Raw genomic sequence first — 24,509 nt, 5'->3', positions numbered from 1 at the left:
AAAGTATATTCGATCTATATTCTCACGGCAAAAATTAATCGATTTATTTATTCACAACAAAGTTTTGAGCTTACCATTTTGTTTTTCCGCTCCTGAACGAAATGAAAATATTTTCTTTTCTTTTTGTTGTTTCCATGGTAACTATTTTTGTTTTCCCTTATTTTATTTTAGAGAATGCAATAAATGAATAAGGCACTAGTTACATTATAAAAAAGCGTGCAACAAAAAATCCCATCGTTATTTTCCCTTCTCCCCTGCTAGATTAATTCAGATGGAATAGTCTTTACTTGGCAGATTGCAAAATTACATACAATCCGCGGTCAAACAGTAGCTAATGTACTATGAAAATGAAAATCTTTGGTACATTTGTGTAATTAGTATAAAAACAAAAAAAAAAAAAAATGGAGTTCTCAGAAGTATAGCAGTTTGAAAAAAAAAAGCCTCACACAAAGAATAAGCAATGCAGTCCAGAGTCCAGCATGAATTGAGACTTTTAAAGATTGTAAAAGGTCTGAACCTCTGAACCTTGCAATCATTGAACTTCACACATTCTATTTCTTCAAAATTTAACGTGAAATAATTTTTATTGCATTATCTTACAGAAAATGTACTGATTCAACATAGTTCAATAAAAAATTTATAATTTAACACTTTCTACACCTTCCTAACATTTTTGTCCAAAGTCAAATTCCGTGAAACATGATCTTCTGTGAAATGTAAAGTTGATTCTTTCATCGCATCATTCACAGGATAATTAGCTTTCACCAAGTTCAAGGACTGTAGGCTTTGGCTTCCATTCTGGATCACAGAATCTTTTTGAACATAGTGAGCCTCAGTGTTCTCGATGCTACGAGTCAGTTTGCTCATGGATTTTTCCGTCACCGCCGTCACCACTGTGGGTGAACCTGTAGCAACTTTCAGTGAATGTTCATTGGATGGATGGAAGAAATATGTCTAAAAAAAAGAATAACAACCATCAGTTAATTATGTTAGAAGAGTGCAATTGATTTGGAGTAAACATTTTTCAACACTATCATTACTGAAAAAAATAGGTTGTTAAAAGTAAGTTGTCAATTAGAAATCCATCCAGTCTACACCTTTGTTACAGTAGACACTCTCAGCTTGGCAGTCACTTTTTCATCGATCACCTTTTAAAGTGATATTAAGATACTATAGAAGTCCCCCCCCCCTGCCCCCATCTTCCTTTGTTCAGTGTGAAGTAGCTATTGTAGCAAAAATAAAAACAATAACTTACTTTAAAAGCTGCCAAAAATCTACAAGCTACCTTCTCTTTTTTTTTTTTTATTATAATATAAAAACTGCAAAAGACAATAAAAAGTGACTTGTTTATTCTCAATCAATTACCTGGGTAAAAAAAAAGATATGTGTTATTTACCAAATGTATTTTTAATTAATTCAAAAACTGTTTAGCAAAATATTTCATTTAGATACAAACATGCATGTTAGCAAAGAATTTTAAAACTTACTACAAATCCAACAGCCAAAAGTGTATGGAAAAGAAACATCAAACATAGCACAATTGCAGCAAGCTGTAAAAAAATATATATTGTTACTTATTTTTAGTTTTAAAACAACAATTGAAAATGGTAATATATTTCATTTTCTTAACAATTTTGCTGTGAAATTTAACTACACTACTCAAACAAAATCTTTAACCAAATAAAACTTAAAAGAAATTTCAAGAATTTTTGCTGCTCTGAGGATTTTTTTGAAACACATTTACGACATGGTTTGTTCTGAAACATGAGTGAATCATGTGCATTTTCATAATCACACACAAAGTAGAACAGACCATGAAAACTACCATATAGGTAGCATTTGCATACCGCGACTAGTAGCTACCGGTCGGTTGATCACATGATAGCTAATGACGTCAGTGGTTACTAACCAGTTGTTCACCAACCAAAGCTTCATTAAACGCTTTCGGTTCATCACCAGTTACTTACGCAGACAAGTAATGCGCAGGTGAAAAATACTTATTATTGGTGAAAAGTGTCACAGGGTTCAATTAACCAATCAACCAACTTAAACTGCGACCAACCGGTGGATCTACCGTTGAAGCTATAGAACTACATCAGTAACAACCAGTTAACCGGTAGCTCTCATAGAATGCTACACTTAGTCACCGGTTGTGGTATGCAAACACAACCATAGTCAACAGCATACAGGACTAAATGTGAACTCAACCCCCCCCCCCCCCAAAAAAATTAAATTAGGCTAATGAGTAAGTGACAGAACAATGAGATTCAGGGCTCATAGCAAGTGGAAAAAAATATATAGGAGTTTAAAGGGGAAAATAAAGGAGTTTGATAGCAAAATAAATAGGAGTATGATAGCAAAATACAGTCGGACCTCCATATATCGAAGTAGCAAATTGCCGGAAAAAAATTCGATATAAAGAAATTTCGATATAGAGAAACAATCTGTTTTTATCATAAAAATCTCCTAAAACATTAAAATTAAAGCTCATTTTTGTGCATGAAACCCAATTTCTAATTTATACTAGCATCAGATTAAAAGTTAAGAATTTAAAAATTAACAGAAATTACACTTTTGCGTCTTCACACATCTTCATATTTCGTCAATTCAACTTGATCCGCAATCTTAGGGTATTTTCGTTTTGACAATGTGATCGAGAGAAAAAGAAAAAACCCACAATCTACTTAACCTGAATGATTTTTACTGAAGTTAAAAGACTAAAAATGATAATCAACAGGCAAAAGGGATAACTTGAAACTGATTTTACAGTGTTACTGGTAATAAGATTTGAAATGAACTTGACGGAATTTAAGAACTCCAGAACGGAACAACGACATATCTACACACCTCTCAGCCCCAGATTCCATATGAGTTTCATAGCAACCTTTAGTGAACGTAATATTGTCCCCTAACCTTCATTTTTCATGAGACAAACGGTCTAAAGTGGAAAAAAAAAATCTACGAATGTCTCGAGAAAAATTTCGATATATAGAGATTTTTTCGATATATAGAAACAATTTTTCTATGTAATGAACATGGAAACGTGCTGGAGTTTCGATATATAGAAAATTTCGATATGTGGAAGTTCGATATATGGAGGTCCGACTGTATATAGGAGTTTAAAAGGAAAAATATATAGGATTTTGGTATAAAATATATCGGAATTTCGAAAAAGTATGCTGCCGTGTGCAGGTAAACGGCAGTATCTGCAGAAATGAGTTTTCGAGATATTTGAAGAAACGCGTTTTGGTTTCAATACTAACAATAGGGAAATGTTGGAATCAGACGTCTTTTTCGTACCATTTTTCGGCAGAAACCAAATAAGCGAGCTTGTACAGTAAAGATAATGTACAATAGATGACAAAAATGCAAAAAAATGAAAAATTTCGCAGTTACTGCCCTTTACCTGCACAAGGCAGTATAGCATCTAGTATGTTTGGAGCACCGTACAATACAAATCAGAGAACCAGTATCAATACAATTCGCAACTCCAGCGCTCGAATACGCTACCTTGTGGTGATTTACAAAACTGCCGAAAAAACTAATACATTGTCACATTACGTTCTATGTGTGTCTGTTGACGTAAACACAGGCAGTTTGTTAGGAGTATTTATTAACGCATTCGATGTGTCTTAGATTGCTTTCAGCAACAGAAATTGTTTCGTCCCTTAATGGTATTCTTGATCTTAAAAAAAATGTTAGTTTTCATTATTTCTCTCTAAAAAGTGATGACTGTCGTAAATGGCAAAAGGTAAACACAAGAAAACTCTGGATTAACAAACTTAGATAACGTTATACCAGGTAAAATTTTTTATTGTTTTGTGTGAATTTGTAAGAATGTTTTTTTTTAAATCTTAAATTAATTTAACTAACCATGTTTTACAGCAACATTTAGTTGGAATGGACAGTATGCAAAATATTTTCTTGAATATATTATTGTAGAACAAAATGAAAAATGTTTAACCGAGAAAGAATTTACCTTATTGCTTTTATTCTCAGCTGAAAGATTTCGCCAAATTTGTTTAGGGTTATAGATTTAGTATGGTGCAGCAAACTACCCTTGGCGAGATTCCGCATGTTAGATAAACCATTTTTAATTTTTATCATGAGTGGAATAAAATGGTTAGAAAGATTACAGAATTCGATAAGTAAAAAGAAATAATAGTAGATCAACTGAAAAGAAAGCTGCCACCATATATCCATGAGAATTTTGTTGATGATTTGCATAGCATGACATAATTAAATCATAACTCAGAAATTAGAAACATTCGAAACAGAAAATTTTTAAATTAATCGATTCAGGAATTTGAGAAAAAAAAACTGTTACAAATGCAAAACAATTAGCGCTAGCCAAGCAAGGCAAAGAAGTATCATCTTCTTTTGACAATAGTTCGTAATGTCATATAATTAAATTTTCTAGCATTAATTGTTATTCTTGTCAGGCCACAATTATTATTTAGTTTTATCAAGAATTGATAAATATCGAATTCAACATCGTGGAACTGGCTGCTTTGAATTATGAACTGTGTAATTTGCATTAATTTCTAACGTTTATTAATGCTTCTTGAATTCTCATTTCTTTCTACGTGGGCCAGAATATCAACAAGGTTTTGAAAATTAATTGAAAAAGAATAAAGCGAAAAAATCATGCATACACAAACAAAATTTACTAGGCTTATTAGCATTTTCTTCGTTACCACGTGCGTTTGTTTTACCTTTTTCGTCCGCCATTAGAAAATGGCTATAGTGCCCCCTATAGTTTGTAGGAGTTGCGAATACGCTACCTTGCGGTGATTAATAATACAAAAGAAAAGGTAAAACATTCCATTCCACGTGTTTTCTTTAGGGTAAATTACAGAGGCCTCAGACAGTTTTGTGGTATAAAGTAATTTCAGAAGAATAGAAAAGAAAGCTTACCACAAACATGATAAAAAATCGTTGTCATTCACTAAGCGTCAAAGCAAGATATAAGTTACGGCATGCGTTTGTTCTACCTTTTTCATCCGCCATTAGACAGTGGCTGCAGCGCCCCCTATATTTTATTGGACTTGCGAATTATCTTATGCATGATGCATAGCAATGTGAAGAGTCCCAGATGTGAGAGCAAATGACTTTTTGTATCCAGTCACTTATATGAGTCATGTTTGTTTAAGACAATTTTGATTCAAGAAGGAAAAACTCTGTAAGCATGTTTCTTTTTTCTTTTTTTTATTTTAAACATGGAATTCCACATACAATATCAGAGAACTTTATTGAATTTTTGGTCAAACGAGATATCATTAGAAGTAGACCGCATACTAAAAATATCAATCCTCCGATTATTTAAAGAATTTTATCACAAAACAGTATGAACAAGCAATTACAAAATTCAAATTTTAACTTACATGTTTTGAAAAATGAATCTCCTATTGATTGCTAAAACTAGGTAATAATTAATTTGGACTTTCTTTTTTTGTCTTCATGTCTCTCTTGTCTCACTGGTTTTGTTGGACGTATCATGAAAAAATTATTACAAAAAGTGCTAACACTCTGCCTGCCCTTCATTTCATTATTTACAGAAAAAAAACTGATTTTACTAAACAAAGGCAAATAAAAATTAAAGACTGCACTAATGGAGAACGTTTGTGGGAAATGGTCAGTCTCATAAGCTTGATTCAATTAAGCAGCAAGTTTGATTCATATATTCTCCTATTTTTTAACGTTAAAACTGGATTTCGTTTAGTTTTTCAGAAATTGATTCATTAAAACATGCTGATTCAATTACCTGGCGCTCACTGTAACGGCATCAATCATAACTTACAGTTAATGTGTGTATATATACACACATGCATAAAGGGTGAATTTATCCTAATCTGCCAAACGAAAGGGGGTGTTAGAAGAGCCCAAGTGGAGCATAGAACCATCCATTATTTTCTCCAATTTGTAACATAACCGAGTAGATAGAAAAAAATGAGTGAAAAACACTTTTCTGAGATGAAGACCAATTTCTGAAATTATTGGAAAATCTACACACAAAATAAGTACATATTTGAAAAAAGCAGAAAAAATCCTATAAAATGACATTTTTTTTCATCGAGATAATTACATTTTTCAGCGAGCTACAAGCTTTGAAACATTTGAAGTACTCAAAGTTGAATTCGTATCAAAATCTGTACAAGGCATTTTCAAAAATAATCATTTGAGCTATTTCAAAATCTTTACAGCAGTACACTTAAAGTTAACATGTTAAATTAATAAAATTACAAAGTAAACTCATTAAAATAAAAATAATAATAATTTAAAGCAAGTTGAAAGTTGCAAGTAAAACCATCAATGTTTCGTATATTTCATAAAAATAATCAAACAGAAGTTTTATACATATGCTAAAATTAAAAATCTAAGAGTGCACAGTGTGGGGGAGAAAGAAGAATGGATCAAAGAATTTTGCATTTTTGGGTAGCATTTAACATCTGACGAAAAAGATATAGGAGTTAGAGAGAAATATAGGAGAATATCTGACAAATTATGAAAATATAGGAAATATAGGAGATATAGGAGAACTATGAGCCCTGGAGATTGTATGTATGCTATGTAGGCAACTTAGTGAAAGTCCAAAACTTACACCCTACCCTGTCTTAAGAAATAACTTGAAGAAATAAAACACAAAAATACAGAACAAGATTATTCAATACTCCCCAAAATTTTACAAAATGAACAAATCTTTATTGATAAAACTATTGTTTTCATAATCTGAACTCTCAAGAATTCATAACACTAGAAAATATCTATTTGTCTAAGAGAGCTCAGTTCTTTTTGTTTTAGATGTGGTAGAGGGTTAAAACTGACGTCACCTCCAAAACCCTGAAAGGTGCTGCAAACATTGTTAAGACATAACAGGTGTATGTAGCAAGAAAAGTGTTGCTCTTTTAACTTTCAAAATTGATGTTTTTGCAATTTTTAGTTTTTGAAACCTAAGAAGAAAAAAAGTCTTTAGAATGGCAACTTTATGTTGGTTAAGAAACCATGACAAAAAACTCGAGTGGGGTTTTTTCTTCCAGAACTCCAGGATTTATTTAAAAAAAAAAAAAAAAAAAAAAAAAAAAAACAGAACTCAGGGATTCATCTATTGAAAAAACCTGGCATTGTAGGGTACCCCTAGAAAAATTTCAGCCTTGATGGTAGGACAAAAAATTTGATACTCAATTTTATTCCCAAGTTAAAATTGAATAATTGTCTCCAGAAGAAATGAAAATGATTTAGGACATACCTTTTTGTTGTCATCTTTAAAAATAGGCCAAAATGTTTGTAGAAGAACTGCTCCTGAAAGAGCAGCTCCAACTATGACTAGGACCCACTGAAACCAAGCTACCTGAATGACCCACAAAACCTGAAAGAGAACAAAATAAATAAATAAACAAATAATAACCACAGTGGCAGCTTGTGGGAGGGGCCAAAGGAGGCTCAGGCCCCCTCACTTTGTTCAGAAAATAATTTATAACTTTTTATTTATTTTCTTTTTTTATCTGTGCGTGCATGCTTGAAATTTAAAAAAAAAATGGATAGTATGTGTGTGGAAGGAAAAGGGGGGTCAGAAAATATTTCTTAAAATTTACATTATTGCATTTTTCCCCTGAAATATGTATCCTAATATTCTCCACTTTTCCTTCAAAACCAGTCGATCACTCACACAAGACAATTGTTCCAGGGCCTGTCCGTTTTCTCTTTTTCCCCAGAGCATTGTTAGGAAGTATTCACCAAACAGAACTTACTTGGTAGATTGATTGGAGACGATAATGGATTTGAATTCGAAAATAATAATTATGTTAGGGTAAATCTTAATTTCTTTTAAAAAGAAATCTTTGAATTAAAAACATTCAATAGTTACAGCTAGTTGGCAATGTCCTTTCCTTCTGTTTTCAAGTTCGTCTGAAAATAAAAGTATTTCATCCACTTTAGGCTTCAATTTCTACAAATTTCTGTGGAGTCCCCTGTACTGTTGTTTCCCCTAACATCAATCACCAAAGACCATCTAAAATTGCGTTTTTTAAACTACAAGTTATGAAATTGAGAAATTTGATAAGCAAACAATCAAATTGATGAGATTTTTTTCCTATTGTGCCTCCTCCCCCTTCCCATTAAAAAGTATTTTCTAATTGTGCCACTGTTTGTGTTGTATGTTCATGTGTGCATGTATCGTTACATAATCATTTTTTTTAATTCAAAAAAATGTCTTCAAATTGTTACACAGAAATTATTACTTGTTTTAAATTACTGCCTATGTAGTTTTAAAGAGAATGTGGCAAGTAATCAATAATAATTAGAAAAACATCAAAAGAGTTTGATTTTTGTTTTTTAATTTTTGCATAAAAAGTTTGAATTTGGCCCATGGGTGCCGGCAGATTCATATGCAGAGGGTGCACTTGCATGTAAATAGCTAAGAATTGTTTTACTAATTTTTTATTTATCTTTAGCTTTTTAAATTTAGTTTATTTATTTTTATTTTATTTATTTTAAAGCGAATACTGAGATGTATTTTCATTGTTGTTAAAGGGGGGGAGGGATGCGAGTGCATCCATAATCTGGCCCCTCACTTTTTCAAGGCAGGAGCAGCCACTGAATAATAACAATAAATATATTTTTAAAAAGACTTAAATTTTCAAAGTGCAAGATGCCTTTACACACTTTTGATACATTCCACATATGTAAATAATGTACATTGCACATACATTACATTGCACATACAAAGAGTCAATTCAATTACATTTTACACAGAAATTTTTCTCAAACGTGCTTATTTTCAAAAATTATGATTAGAAAGGAACTATTTAAAGCTTCAATTTCAAATAAGTATGCCAAATTTTATTCTTTTAAGAATTACATAAAAAATAGGCAACCACCAAAGGTGACTAGTTTCTGATTAACTCCCAAATCATCAAAGACAAACTGATGAGTCTTAATAGAACAACAACATTTTAAATTTGAGAGCGTAGTTTTAATTCAAAATTAGTATTTAAAAAACTTCATATTTTAAGTACTCGGACCATAAGAAAAAAAAATCTTTTTTTTTTGTTGCAATAATAGGATCAGAGTTTCAACCCTATTGACTGATATAATATTAACAATAAATAGCACAAGCCTCAGAAACTAAAATTAAGAATTTCAAATAATGTTTCCAAAATAAAGTTTTATTTTATCAAATACAATGCATGTTAAAGATTATATTGCTTTATGTTATAATAATGATTAATAAAAATAGCTTGTATGTTTTCAACATCTATCATGGATGATGTTGCCATGGGAAGGGGGGGGGCAAGTGAGGGTTCAAGCCCCTTCCCCTCCCTTGGGAGTTAGAACTTCTTTGCTTTTAATACTTTTTTCTGTTCAAAAATGCAAAAACATTTCTTCTCCAGAAATTAATAAATAAGTTATTGAAAATGTCAAATTTTAATAACTCTAATCTGTACTGAAATTGTTTTCCACCCCCTAAAATTTTGCATATGGGGGCCCATGGATGTTGCCCTTAAATTTTGCCATTCATTGGACAACAAGCTGCAGAGGAGTGAATGATAATGAAAAAAAAAAAAAAGAAGAAGCTGTTCCATTATTTTTCTTTACATAATTATAATATTCTCAAAGAAAACTTTGATAGAGCAAATGTTACTTTAAACATAAAAGGTGCTCAATACATACTGATATGGGAACATAAATAGCAAGAGAATATCCATAGACGCACAGGATTTCTAGCAATGTGTACCGATTGGAACTTTGTCGATACCACATCAATCCCCACAATATGACAGGAAGGAGGAACACATATGAATATATAGCTGTTGCTGCAAGAGATACTGCAAAAAATAAAAACTGCATTGAGAAAAAGTGTTACAAATGTTACAGCATACTTTTCATTTCTCAGTATGGGGATTATTCTCAAAAAAATGTTGTAAATTGCAGTCATTCAAATTCAATAACCAGTGTCCACTATGTAACCTTATCACATTTTTTTAACTATTAAAAAATTAATAATAAAATTATTTAACCAGTTTTAGAATCACCTGGTTAAATTAGTTTAAGTTCACTATCAGATTAATGAACTTAATGTTATACCTAAATAGAAGAACCAGAACCAGTAAACACAAAAGGGATATTTGTCCAACTGTTGCTTAGTATAGCTTAGCAAGCAACTTTTACAGAAAAGTTTAGATAATTTTATTCATTCAAAGATTATTGGATACTAGCTGCATCGCCCGGCTTTGCACGGTACAATTCGAAAATAATAGTTATGTCTATGACACATTTTCAACCATCAGGCTTGAACAAAAAAAAAATCAGTAAATTTTGTGGCAGATTGCGGGAAAATAACCAAAAAAGTAAACATTTTAATCCCCTGATTGCAGGAAAAGCCTCAAAACAAAAACTAAAATTTTATTTGTTTATATTCGGGGAAAAAAATGGCAACAGATCTTTCATTTAACGATTTTCTTCATGCTACAACTACAAATTTTAATAAAAGCATTGTTACAGAAAATTGGGATGAAGCACTGAATAATAATTTGAATGGAGGAAAGCCTTCGAAAAATAGGGATTTTATTTTGAAATCTAAGAGTCATAATTAATAGTTTTTAATTGATATCTCCGCTAATTATTATCGGAGGATTATGTTAAATAGCCAAACATGAAGACGGGAAGATTACGAATCCATCGATACCTGGCTCGATGGTCAGTTCATTGGCGTTCAGGAGAAGTTACTTGAATATACATACATAGATACGTAAGCTTGGTTTTTAATTATATAAGATATAGTAATAATTTACAACTGCTATGCATGAAAATGCTCTAAAATAACAAATAGGCAACTAGCTGTAATCCCTCAGCTATGCTCAGGTATTAAATGCAACAAGGTGATTTGAAGAGAAAATTGTACTGTCAAAATTTAACTAGACTGCACCAGGTACAGATCCAAAAGGGAGTTCATGACCCCCCCCCCCTTCCAAAAAAAAAAAACTGATCAAAGATAGCCTAAGGCTGTACTTTGTAAACTTATATATTGCAAAAAATTTGCCCCAGAACCCCCATTTATCCTTAAAAAAGATGCTTGTACCCTCTCCTTCCGGAAATGACCCCCTCCAAAACCAAAACATGCACATAATAAACTAAAAATACAGGGGTTTATCAACATTTCTGTATCTTTACATTGGCTCGTCGCCAAGAAATTTGACTTAAAATTCCTTAGTGCCGTTTTTATATTTCTTTGCAATAGTTGTTATAACCATCAAACATTTTCTTGCACATTGCCGTATCCTTTTCACTTGAGGAAATTTCTATCACGGGATAAAATAATATTGCTGACTTGTCCCATAGACTAAATCTTTTATAAAGTTTTTTTTTTTATCTGAAGATCAGCATTTTTTCTATTCAGTATTGTGGGTTGTTGTGTTGGAAAAGCTGATCATTATCACAAGTTTACTGGATAAAAAAATGTTATAAAAATATATACACCTTTATGAAAGTCATAGGTCCATGATTTAGCACTTGCTCCTTCTGTCATCAAATAATTGGAGATATTTGCACCAATTGCCATACTGAACACCAGGGTCGTACAGATCCAAAATGGGCCTGCAAAACACATGCACTCAGAATGAGCCAGGAATTTCAGCATAGAAAAATCATTAAACATGCACAAGCACAGAGAAAATATTTTATACTTAAAGAAATAAAATTAGTTAGCATATAAATTACACTATAGTGAAAATGTTTGCTTCCAATACATCACAATTAAGGTAAACACACCAGTAGTGGTCAGTGGCCACCACGGTCAGTGCTTAATAGTGCTTCAGTATTGGCCACTTCAAGGTTTATGTTTGAAAAAATAGGACGTGTAGGAGGTAATACCTCCTGCATGTTTCATTCAGTTTTGAATCCATTTCCTATTTTTTCAAATATAAATCTTGAAGTGGCAACTACTGGTGTACATGAAATACACCGCCAGCTTATTCATTTCCAATTTCCAGTCGAAGCAACCGAACCATTGCTTCGGTCACTCGTCTGGTCTGTGCTAATTTTATATTAGCTACCAGTTTGTTTCGCACTCTTGGCTTCCTTAAGAGGTTTTCCATCTCCAGCTCAGTCACTTTCCTAGGTCTGGCTGATGAGTGCTAATAAGCACGAAACTGCAGTCCTCGGCTGGAAATGACTGAGCTGGCGGGGTATTTCATGTATTTCTTTTTGCCTTAGCCCTGGCTAATGGGCGGTAATTTACTGAATATACCACGCCTTGCCATCAATCTTAGAGTTGAACCGAACCAGTGCTTCGGTCACTCGTCTGGTCTGCGCTAATTTTATATTAGCTACCAGTTTGTTTGGCACTCTTGGCTTCCTTAAGAGGTTTTCCATTTCCAGCTCAGTCACTTTCCTATGCCGGGCTGATGAGTGCTAATAAGCACGAAACTGCAGTCCTCGGCTGTAAATGACTGAGCTGGCGGTGTATTTCATGTATTTCTGCCTTAGCCCTGGTTAATGGGCGGTAATTTACTGAACTACTGGTGTGTTTACATTACAACCTTACAGATAACCTTTTGAATTTCTAATTTAACTTACCTACTCAATCTAAAAAAAATACTAGGTGGGGTTTTTTTACTAAATTGATTTATCACGCATACCTAAAAAAATAATATTCTAAGCCCATGACGACAAAGTAAACTAGATAATGTTTGGGAAATTTTCAAAAGAAAAATATAAGAATTAGAAGCTATTATTTTATAAAAAGCAAAATAAGTATAGACACCTTATAAGGCAGTTTGAGCTATAAAAAATAATAATAATAATTACTCAAACCTGCCGATAACAACATATAGCAGCCATTTGTTTTTAAACAAAGAATGAGCCAATAAAATACCAAAAACATACGAAAGGAAGCATGCTTTGTTTTCAAAATTTGACAAAAGTTGAAAAGGTAAAAAACAATCTGTTAATTAGGCATAGCAAAATATTTCATCATACATGGGCAGCAACCACACTGTACATGACAAAATAATTATTTCCACTTTAGCATAGATATCATGAGCTAAAAAAGAACACAAGACTCATTCATTTTCACTCATTAATATGAGGACATTAAAATTTTATCATTACTATTTGTTGTTAGGTGCTCAGGAGAACAAAGTGGCCCACTTGAATCGCTTTGATGTTACAACAACAAGGTCAAATAACCTGACCAAGAATTAAGTTGTCAAAGCGGATTTTGTATAAAATAGACCACTTTTGCAAAACAACTTCATTTTAAAACCAACAATAATGGTTTCATTAGTAATAAATTCACTAATTTTGACATGATGAAACAAAATTCATGAAAACAGTAACATCTCCAAGGGATCAGAGGCACTAGATGGAGCGGGTTTGGACTTTTTTTTTTTTTTTTTTAGAATTCAAAAACTTCCCAGGGGAGTTTTTGAAGGTAATAGGGATCCCTATGACCTTTCTCAGGTACTGAAGCACCTTGTTGCCAAATTTGGCTGAGAACTGACAACTAAACAACAATAACTCTTTTCCATGAACTCCCAAACAAGAAACATAAACTTTCAAAACCAGGTGCAAAGTTACTAAAGACGAACTCATTGATAAGTTTATAAATTGACACAACTGTTTATTAATCAATTTTTTGTAATTTCTTACGTTTTTCTTTTTTTTTTTTTTTGGTTTTATTTATAAATATTTTCCATTTTGGAAGGGGTGAGCAGTTACCCTCCCTTGTACCTTTCTGGATGAAGTGAGGAGAAATTGGGAAGAAAGCGTCAATTTGCTGAAAGATTTTATAAAAATAAATAAAAACCTACCATACATGTCTGGTTTGGGTCTTATCATCCTGTCCAGGAAAGTGGCTCTGCCAGGTAGAGGGACCATGGAGTACAGCATCCGTCCCATCACCTGATCAGTGTCGATGTCGAAGAAACTCTGGTAGTAGCTGAACTTCCAGAATGCAACCCCTTCCTTTGGTTCTGAACCTAGAAGCTTAATGTCATAAAAAGAACCTTGATCACTGTCAAATACAAGTTAGACAAAAAGAGATTAAATCCTAAATACAGTATCTAAAGTCCTCAGAAGGTTTGTTTACTTTGTTAGATGCTCTGAGCAATAAGTTATTTAACTAGAGCAATTTAAAAACTCAATTTTCTGGTTGCCTTGAATGAAAAAGTTTTGTCACTTGATTTGTACCTACAAGATTAAGCAATACGCATTATAAATATTCAGATAAAATTGCTTGATTTTTGTATGACAGATAACTTGGCATAAAAGTTTTCAGCATGTCAGGAGAAGATGCAAATACCAGTAGGACTATATCAGCTAGTTTGCTGAGAAGAGCAACATGCGGTACCTTATCAAAAGCTTTTGGAAAATCAATATTAACAACATCCACACAGATCCAGATTGAAAAAAGAAAATATATATTGTTCATTAATAGATTCTCAAAATGCCTTTTTTTTACAAGAATATGTCTTATATTATGACATAAAAATGAACTTTCTTGAAAATTATAATGTATTTACATACTTTTAAATCTTAAAAAAAATTGTTACATAATAATGATATTTATTTTAACATTTTTGAAACCCACACACTTCCTCTGATACTTACATCTTCATTTTCTGCTGCAGTAGAGTCAGCATTGTCTGAAAAGTTGGAATAAGATCCAGACGGTGCCATTGTGGCAACACCAGGGCTGCTCTGACCAAGAGTAAAATCTATTAAGCAAAAAGAATAAATATAACTGAAGGTACAAAAAATTGCACAACATGAAGAGACAAAAACGCTAAAATTAGAGCAGAGTTAAAAATATCAAAAAGAAAAAAAATCGTACTGTGATTTAAGGGAAATAGGGCTAGGAGATGTAGGGATTTCTACAATTTTATGTGTCTCCAACCTTATGTTGTAATGCATCAGGGTGTAATTCAAGCAGTTTAAAGTTAGGAAATATACTGCAATACAATCACTTGATAGTATACTTGATAGTATAAAAAAAGATGAATGTACAATTTCAAATTTACTCCTAAATTATTTTTAAAGTACAGTAATCCTTCATTATATCAGGTTTGTACAAAGAAGATTTTTTCTAAAACAATATGCACTTTAAAACAAAATATATTTACTCGCTTGAAGCTGGAGATTTTACCTTGCAATACTTTGAGACTTGAGCAGCATTAATTTAAGTTAAAAAAATAAATAAATACTGGATAGACTTTGACAGCAGTTCTACTATTTCCTGTTGGCGAGTGAATCAGATCCAGTGCCAAGTTCAATAATTTCATTGCAACAGAATGCAAAATGAGGTTTCCGCAAGATACAAATACGATGACCAGCAACAGGCTCTGGACCCAGCTAGTCTGGTCCTAGTCAGTTTATAAGTCCCCAATGAAGATTGATGGCCCTCTTAAAGCTATCCATCATCCCCTTGCTTGTTACTGCCTCTTCCGGTAAACTGTTCCAAGTGCCTGCGACCCTACTAAAGAAGTAATTTTTCTTATTTTCTAGATTAGCCAGAGATTTGAAAAGCTTAAAACAATGACCCCTCGTCTTGCTTTCCGTGCAAAAACTTAACCCATTAACATATTTCATTTTGATAAAGTTAAACAACTGAATCATGTCCCCTCAGACTCTCCTTTGCTCTATACATATTAAACCAATTAAGTCTGTTATCATATTCTAAGCCTGAAAGTCCCCTCACTAGTCTAGTAATCATTCTTTGAACCCTTTCCAATATAGAAATATCTTTCCTGAGATAAGGAGACCAAAACTGAACAGCAAACTCCAAATGAGTTCTTATTAAACTCCTATATAAAGGTAGAAGAACCTGCTTAGATTTGTTTGAAATAGATCTATTGATAAACCCAAGCATTCTGTTGGCTTTGTTGCTTGCAATGCTGCACTGTTGACTAAACTTGAAATCTTGATTTATTAAGATACCCAGATCAATAACATTTTCCTGCCTGACTAATGACCGAACCCTATAAATAATAACTAGTACGCTTATTTCCATGACCTAAGTGTAGCATTTGAGACTTTCCTTCATTAACTGCCATACCCCACCTATCCGCCCACTTAGTAATATGATCTAAATCCCCTTGAAGCTGTTTTACTTGTTCCTCATTCTCTCCAATCCCATAACTTTTACATCATCAGCAAAACAATTTATGTTTCCAGAAATATTTTCATCAATGTCATTCGTAAATATAATAAACAGAAGAGGCCCTAAAACTGATCCCTGAGGAATGCCGCTTAAAACATCACTCCATTTAGAATGATTTCACCTCACAACTACTCTTTGTTTCCTTCCAGTCAGCCAATTCCTAACCCAAAGTAAAGTTTTTCCTCCTATTCCTATATCAGCTAGTTTGCTGAGAAGAGCAACATGCGGTAGCTTATCAAAAGCTTTTTGAAAATCAATATTAACAACATCCACACACTTTTTGTTATCTAAAGCCAAGGTAACCTTGTCATAGAAATGCAATACAGTCCTCTGGCGCTGCCCCTGAGTTATAAGAAGCATTGAAAATATTCAACCTGAGCAAACCTATTTTGTAGGCACCCCGTTCTCTTACTAAGGGAAGGTGTAGTATCTTTATATAGTTGAACAAAATTAAGTGAGAGTTAATGAGAGTAATTTAAAAAAAATACCTTGAAACTGCAACTCCGAATGTGTATCATCAGCATCATCATTAAACTAAAATAAAAAATTTAGCCATTGGTCAAAAATAATAAATAATTATCAAATCATTTGCATATAATTCTACAATAATGCGGCAGCTTTTTTAAACGAAAGAAAAGAACAACAAAATGCAAAATTAGTCTTGCATTAAAAATAAAACATAACACACATAAAAAAGGAAAAGAGGCAGAGAGAGAGAGAGGAAAAGAAGAGGTACAAACAAAAAGAAAATCCAGTCTAAAAAAAAAAGCCTGCACTTTAATCTGTTTCAGTTCATTAGTTTAGTCTTAAAGATGAAATTAATCACACCTTAAAGCCGGACTTTATATGGTAGGTACAATAAACGAAACTAAATTCAAAAATAAATCGCAACACATTTTACAGCTTCGTTAATTTTCTTAAATAAGTTAATAGCATGTGATTTATAATCGAATATCGCAATAAATTAATAAATCCAAGAAAATATTTAAGTTTGTACTCGATTAAAAGTTTTACAAATCGTATGTAACTTTCATGCATCCAATCTTAAAAGGCCTTTTTTTTCCAAGTCAGTTTAAAACAAAACATTTCTAAATGCTGAAGGAAATAAACTTTGAAATTTAACCTGAATAACAGAGGATCGTGATGAGGCCATTATTGAATAGTAAAGTTTACGTCACACTATAAACTTCAGATATTTTCAACGAAGAGACATTTCAGTGTGACGGTGTAAACAAAACGTAAACTTCCAATTTCCAGAACATTGCCATACTACAACAAAAAATTTCAGATAATTTTTTTCTCTCAACAAGATGCCGAATCGTTTCCCCCATTGAAGCTGGTGGTTCAAATGACGAAAATTTTACTTCAAAAACATATTTTCACGCTTCTTAAAATTAAACTATTAAAAGGTTTTGCAGCGACATCACGTATCTTCCGTACAGCGCAGCGTTGCATCCTCGTAGGATACGTCCGTACGATTTGCTGCAATAGCGGTATGAGTGGCAACAAGTTTGCCATAAATATAAAACATTCTCTGCTGAATATGGAAGACGAAAGCGAGCGTATTTCAATTAATTTAAACAAAGGTATGTTGATATTTAATGTGTGTTTTATGAAAATAGTCTTAAGGAAGTTCACCCCATTGTTTAAAAAATAGGTATCACTCAAAAACGTTTATTATATGTTATAAAGTTGAAGAATTGTCTTTGTCTTTTTGCCAAGTGCCAGATTCACATCCAAATAAATTATGTACTCTTTAAATTCCAGTGTTAAACTTCTCTGTTAAAAAAAAATGTTTGTAGCTAATAAATTGTGTCGTTCATATTCATCAAAAAAATTATGTTATTTTATTTAAATTTCTGAATCGCATGGTGCATTACTAAAGCTGCATTTTAAATTGTTGTCTACCGCCTGAAGAAAATTATTTTATTCCTTCCATAGTATTTTTATTCTTCATTTTTTCCTTTTATTTTTAGATGTCAATCAAGATGAAGCTATTATGGCTCAAGAGCGGGAAATTGAACGTGAGGTAAATTGCTTTTGAGTCCTATTTATTCTAATTTTTAAAGTAGCAGAAGAGGCAGCTGCCTGGAGTGCCAAATCTTACTCTTTATACATCTTTTGGGAAATCATTTGTGTAGTTTAAGTAGATGAAAAAAATGTTCAGGAGGGGGAAATCTACAATGCGGCAAATTCATTTCCTTCATTGTGACATCAAAATAAAAAAGTCATATGATTCTGCCAAACTGCGGAGAAACGATGTTTTCAGCAATGATCTTTTTTTCAGCTCAAAGATTTACATTTATGCCTGCTATAATATCCCATGTGAGGTTTTAATCAAGATTCTTTTAGGAATTAGGAAACATTTAAAAGATTTATTCATATTACTGTCTACTCATTAATATTATTCAATCACTCCAGCAAATTATTTGCTTAAGTGGAGATCTTTAACATTGCATCTATAGGGAAATATTTGGTTCTGGTATGTTTTATTAGTATAAGCGGGTTATTTGTTTATCCGTTACACGTTTATGGGCTAATATTAGGCAAGATACAAATATAAAGTATCTGCGCACTCAGCTCAAAAGTATCTGCAAACTCATATTTTCCAATACAAGAGAATGACTAAGATTCCAAAAACATCAACATTTATAATTATGTGAAATAAATAAATACTTTTGTGACAAAAAGTTACAACTTTATAAAGCACAAAATTGTAAATAATTGCAGACGTGATTCATGGTTGTAGGAAGCTCCTTTTTCAATGCGGAAAGATCATGGATGAAAAGACATCCAACACAGTTTGAAAATATATTTTCAAAAATGTCGAAAATATCTGATATTTTGAGATATATAAACTATTGTCAATGCACACTAAAATCTCACTAAACTAAAGTCTCTAATAGTACTGTATCCTCAACAAGCGCGGATCCAAGGGGGGGAGTATGACCCCCCTCCCCCTTTAGCCAGACCAAACATTACACAACAGTACCATTTTAATCTTCCTGTTACTGAATTTTTCGAAGGAGAAATTGAGGACCACCCAGTTTGTGAACAAATTAAAATTATATCCAAGCACAAAATTATAGGGGGTCAAGGGGGAGGTTATGGGGTCATGACCCCCCCCCCCCCCCCAGCTAGACCGAACATAACCCAACAGAACCTTTTTAATCTTCCAGTTACAGATTTTTTCGAAAGAGAAATTGAGGATCACCCACTTTATGAACAAATTTAAATTATATTCAAGTGTAAAATTAAGGGGTGGGAGGGGCAAGTGTGGATCCAAGAGGGGGGTTTGTCATGGGGATCATAAGCCTACTCCCCTTAACCAGACCAAACATTACCCACCAGATCCTTTTTATTCTTCCAATTACAGATTTTTTCGAAGGAGAAATTAAGGATCACCCAGTTTGTGTATAAATTTAAATTATATCCAAGCGCAAAATTAAGGGGGGGGGGATCATGACCCCACCGCCTTAACCAGAACAAACATTACCCGCCAAATCCTTTTTAATCTTCCAGTTACAGATTTTTTTCGAAGGAGAAATTGAGGATCACCCAATTTGTGTACAAATTTAAATTATATCAGAGTGCAAAAATAAGGGGTGGGGAAGCATTTTTGTATTTAAATTAGAAAGATTTTCATGCTGTGAGCTCTGGCTTTAAGCAGTTTGAAACAGCATATTGCAGTTATATATAGACTGCAATGCATATCTCAACACAAAATAGCTGGTACCTCTAAGAAACGAGACAATGTAGAGTCTTTGCTTTATAAAAATAAATAAAGATAGGGGTGGGGCAGGGGTTAAAGTAATTTTTGTTTTATATTTATAAACAAATTCTGGCAAATAGGTTTTTTTTTTTTTAAACCTGGAATTACTGCTTGGATTTTTTTTTTAATTATTTTTTTTTAAAGAGGAATATCTTGTTTGAACAGATCATTGCTAAACCTCTATTGCGGTTGCATCTATATTTGCACATAAACAATTAATATTCGCAGAAGAGTTGTTTTGCAGAAAATAAATTTCTTTAAGTGTGCATAAAACAGTGAAACCTCGCTTAACGTACACCCCTCATTTCGCACAGTTTTTTTTTTTTTTATTTCCTCCATTTTCTAGGATTAAAACATTAAATTTCCTTTTATTAAAGTGGAGACTCTCAAACTCGGTCACGGATACAACCTTTCTTGTAAAAAGGATTTTTACTCTCATTAAAATGGACACTCTTCGGCAATTTTGGCGAATGTGGTTAGTTTCCATTTGAAAGAAAAAAGATAAGAGAATCTAAAAATTTTAGATTACGGTTCGCTTCCACCACATTGTAAACTACAGGTTTTAACACAAAAGAGTGAAACCAGGCAATACAAGCTCCTGAGAACAAACATGTCGGATTCCAAGAAATACAGCTGTTGTTAGTGTGTGAGGCTATTAAGTTAACAAGTCACATGGTAAACAGCCGAATTTTTTGATCTCATCCCCTGAGTAACAAAACTCGCTATGTGGTCTACAGAGTTTACAATAGAGGGGTTGAATAGGTGAATCCGTCTATTTCCTTTTAAGTTTTATTAAAGCTTCTGCCGCACTTTGTCAGTTTCCGATGGATGAGACTGATGGTAGAGGAATGATGTCAGGGGTCTGGCCAGAGCAAATTTGGGTCCGTTAACGGACCCTTCACAAAAATCCGATCAACCAAAACGGACCTTTCACAAAAATCCGATCAACCAAAACGGACCCTTCACAAAATTCTGGTAAACAAAAACGGATCTTTCACAAATTGTTTATTGAAAGAGCAAATCTCAAATTAAAATAATACAGCATATTTAAAGTTAAATTAGAGGAATCAACTTATACAAAATCAGCTAATTTTGCAAAAGGAAAAAAAAAATCGCACTCTTGTGATGCTCCTGCAAGTCATAAATAATTACTACCACCAAATAAATATAATGCCTGTTGTTGGTTTCTTTGAAAGAAATTAACAGCTGAAAGTCAGTTTGGTTTATAATTTTGCTTGTTTATTTTATGCAGCGGTGTTGTTGTAAACTTCTTTGGAAAAGCGTTAACATTCTCTGAATAGGCGTAGTAAGCACTTTTCTCCCCACTCATGATTTAATCATCAATAATATACAGCGAAATTAATTTAGAACTACAAAGGATAGTATGGGTGGGGCGGATGTGATCGCTTCAGATAGGGTTACAAAATTTAAACTTATCGCCACTTAGTGTCTGGTGGTGCGATGTTAAACTGTTATTTTGGGAGAAAGTTATATGGGTTTGCTTTTTCAATACTAAAAAGGATAATTAACTTTAAATAAACTTTTATTTACCGTTATTTTTTTCTATAGATGTCTACATTTTGAAAAACGCAATCTTTTTACATCCTATATGAGAATCATATTTTATTCTTTTTTTCAAGCTAACTTCGCTTTATTAGGATGCAAATAAATGAAAAGTCTCTTCTTTTTTTTTGTAACAAAGCTTATTTTAAGTTTTCAAAGGGGAATTCCATTTTCTTTTATGAATCAATAATTAAAATGCTGAATCGATGGTTTATTTTTTATTTTATTTATTTATTTATTTATTTTTGCTTCAACTGTGTCCAGATATTAATGATATGTTTATCATAGGACTCTAAAATGCAATTCAAAAGTAATTTTATCAAAAATATTTATTTTACAAGCCGTTTTTATACTTTTGATTCCTTCACTTTGAGGATTGCAATCTCTTTGCATCCGCTGTGGAAATCTGATTTTTCGAATTTTCGATGTTCAGTACGCTTAATTAAAAGGTAAACAAATAAAGTATTTTTTTTATTTTTGTGAAAATCACGGAGTTTATAAGGTTTGAACGAAACTCTGTGCTCTTAAACAGTGTCTTGGGTTAAAAAGTTAAATGCTGAACCCCTGCCTAATTTTTTTTTTACACTTATTTTAAATACTATACAAAAAACATTTCTAGTATAATTTAACATGATGTAGAATGGTAGATAAATATTGATACTTGAGGGGTGCCCATCTCCCAGGGAGTGATGCCTCCCTCCCTCTCTTCAAATACTAGAAAACACTCAAGAATGATATTCTCAACAGAAAAGAGAGAAAACACTCAACTTTAAGTGTCAATGATGCAGTTTCCACCATCTCAAGAGTCTAAACTTTCGTTTTTACAAGAAAAAAAAAATAATTATTTTATTTTTCACAAAAAACGGACCCTGTGAAAAATCCTGGACAGACCCCTGGATGTGTACTTAATCTGAGCAATTGACAGTCTCTTATAAAGGAAAAAGAATGCTAAAGCCCCATGAGTAGAACCCATGAATAGAAAGAATTGGGGATTGTGGTCTGGCGGAGGGAGTAAAAGAGGCATTTTCTTGGAAGGATTTCAAAAGCTTTCAGTTAGGAGTAAATCAAAGCATTTGCACAAAAAGGCGTCTAGTTGTCTAGTCGTAATGTGCTCATGGGTCATGGGATCACTGAGAAGAGATAAAATGGAAGGAATGACGACTTTCATTCATGAAACCAAGACCCCACGTCAGGTGAGTGATTTTAAAGCAAAGCATTGGAAGAAATCATGTTTATTTCGCTTGTTTCACGTAAAACATGCCAACCATTCATTGTTGTTGAGTGACGTGACTTGGGGTCTTTGAGTCAGCTTTTGCTAAGCCAATGATTGAACTTGTTCCATCCATTTTAATTCCTGCTCTAAGCATGGGATAGTAACTTTTCTTTTGCGTAAGACTTCACTTATTTAAATCGTTGATGATAGCAAGAACCAAGCATGCAACCATCAAGAGTCTCAACACCTTCTGATGGAAAAGTAACGATTTTTAAACTTTTTTTTCTAAATAATTGAAATAACTGCTTTGTCAAAATGTATGTCGTTATAAAATATTATATTAAGTGAATTCAATATTTTATTAGTAGTTTTCATATTTACCGACCTAACATTCTGAATTTTTCCAGGGGGAAGGGCGAAAGGGGAGGATGTATATTGTATCGAAAAAGAGCAAAAGCCATGCCCTATACATAAATTTTTCAAAGTCGGGAAAATTCAGGAGGGGGAGTTGCTCCCCACTCCTGAAACCCCAATTTAAAAGAAAAAAAATGCTATAGCAAATTTGTTTTCATATTAAAGTGTCTTGAGGATAATTGTTAATACAGTCGACGCTCATTATAACGACCACACATTATAAAGACCGTCCCATTATAATGACCAGTGGTAAAAGTCCCAACTTTGTTCCTATGAACTCTACGTTAATTTGCTTTTGTTATAACAACTGTTTTGTATCGTCTAAACCAATACAACGACCGAATTCACGGACGCTATTTCTGTTGTTCTTTCCAATAAAACAAGTTTGTAGCTTGAAATGACCTTGATTATTGTTTACAGACATCTGCCTGAAGTTTTCAATGTCAAATACAACTTTGAGAGGGGGTGGGGGGGGGAATTACCATTCACCACAACTAGCACAGAAAAATAATGGGAGGAAAAATCGAGAAATTTACAGATTCCTAAGAAAAGGGAGTTGACAGACGTGTTGGTAGTATGCTGTTTGAATCCAGTGGTTTTTAAGATTTGGGGTTCTCGAGGGACTTTTAAATGTTTCTTAGAAAAGCAAAAAAAAAAACACAATTTATCACCTATATCTGAAACGGAAAATAATGTTTTGCAAAAATCACGTCTGCTAAAGAGGCAAACGTCTGTTTTATCTTCAGAAAGTGTAGTGGTAGCAGATTTGTAAGTGTGTAACATTTTCCTCCCTATATTTTCTACTTTAAAAGTTCTTTAATATCCTGTCATAGTATTTTGCACACGATTTTTCTAAAAAACCTATGATAAAAATAAATTGGGCATTTTACTGGAATGTTTGAAAAAGTATCATTATTTTAATGGAACAACGGGGCATGCATGATGACTGTGTTTATTTTTTAAAATTATACCTCTTATAACGACCACTCGTTATAAAGACCTTTTTATCTAGGACGGAGATGGTCGTTATATCGAGCGTCGACTGTATATTATATTGAACTTTATGGGCACTAGCCTGAAAAAAATGGGGGAACCGCTGTATGAAGTGAACTTTTATTTTGACACATGTAAAATTTTTAGCGAAGGTAGCCATTGTTTATGTCTTTTCAGGGGAAATACGTTAAAATGTAATTAAAATCCAGCTCAAAAGTTATAAACACATAGTTAGAATGATAGACTGAGGACAAAATGATGTAAGTGTATTGTTTGTAATAAGTTGGATCAGAGGTTCCCACACTTCAAACCTCCGTACACCCCCCGGAAAAAATTACGAACTTCGCGGACACCCCCCCCCCCCCTCCGGTGCGCGCAAGAAAAAAAAGGTTTGGCAC

The 24,509-nt window shown here is 33.0% G+C and overlaps 2 protein-coding genes across 2 annotated transcripts in view; one reads left to right on the top strand and one right to left on the bottom strand.

Moving 5' to 3' along the window:
• Window positions 1-560: 560 nt before the first annotated feature.
• Window positions 561-17,433, bottom strand: LOC129224101 (protein YIPF1-like). The gene is made up of 9 exons (XM_054858507.1): window positions 17,280-17,433; window positions 16,645-16,690; window positions 14,608-14,714; window positions 13,809-13,983; window positions 11,476-11,592; window positions 9,670-9,824; window positions 7,247-7,366; window positions 1,488-1,550; window positions 561-954 (listed from the first exon to the last, which is right to left on the bottom strand). The coding sequence occupies exons 1-9, from the start codon at window positions 17,307-17,309 to the stop codon at window positions 655-657; spliced, it is 1,113 nt and encodes a 370-aa protein (XP_054714482.1). The 5' UTR covers window positions 17,310-17,433; the 3' UTR covers window positions 561-654.
• Window positions 17,434-17,654: 221 nt separating this feature from the next.
• The window catches only part of LOC129223859 (ubiquitin thioesterase OTUB1-like), a 45,907-nt gene continuing 39,052 nt past the window's right edge, over window positions 17,655-24,509 (top strand). Inside the window, exons 1-2 of the mRNA XM_054858221.1 lie at window positions 17,655-17,742; window positions 18,133-18,185. Of these exons, the coding sequence (XP_054714196.1) occupies window positions 17,700-17,742; window positions 18,133-18,185 (96 nt within the window). The 5' untranslated portion in view covers window positions 17,655-17,699. The remainder of the gene's footprint in view (window positions 17,743-18,132; window positions 18,186-24,509) is intronic.

This window comes from Uloborus diversus, chromosome 6 (genome assembly GCF_026930045.1).
Source record: "Uloborus diversus isolate 005 chromosome 6, Udiv.v.3.1, whole genome shotgun sequence".
Lineage (NCBI taxonomy): Eukaryota > Metazoa > Arthropoda > Arachnida > Araneae > Uloboridae > Uloborus > Uloborus diversus.
Note: the sequence above shows the minus strand (reverse complement) of the source record. Positions and strands in the feature narration are given on the sequence as shown.

Bases quoted from the DNA above. Each gene is read 5' to 3' on its own strand.
- LOC129224101 (XM_054858507.1), bottom strand. From the start codon at position 17,309: ATGGCCTCATCACGATCCTCTGTTATTCAG. The intron at 11,593-13,808 runs GTAGGTTTTTAT...TGTGTTTTGCAG, and splicing joins ACCCAAACCAGACATGTATG to GCCCATTTTGGATCTGTACG. The intron at 1,551-7,246 runs GTATGTCCTAAA...ATTTTTTTACAG, and splicing joins TTAAAGATGACAACAAAAAG to CTTGCTGCAATTGTGCTATG.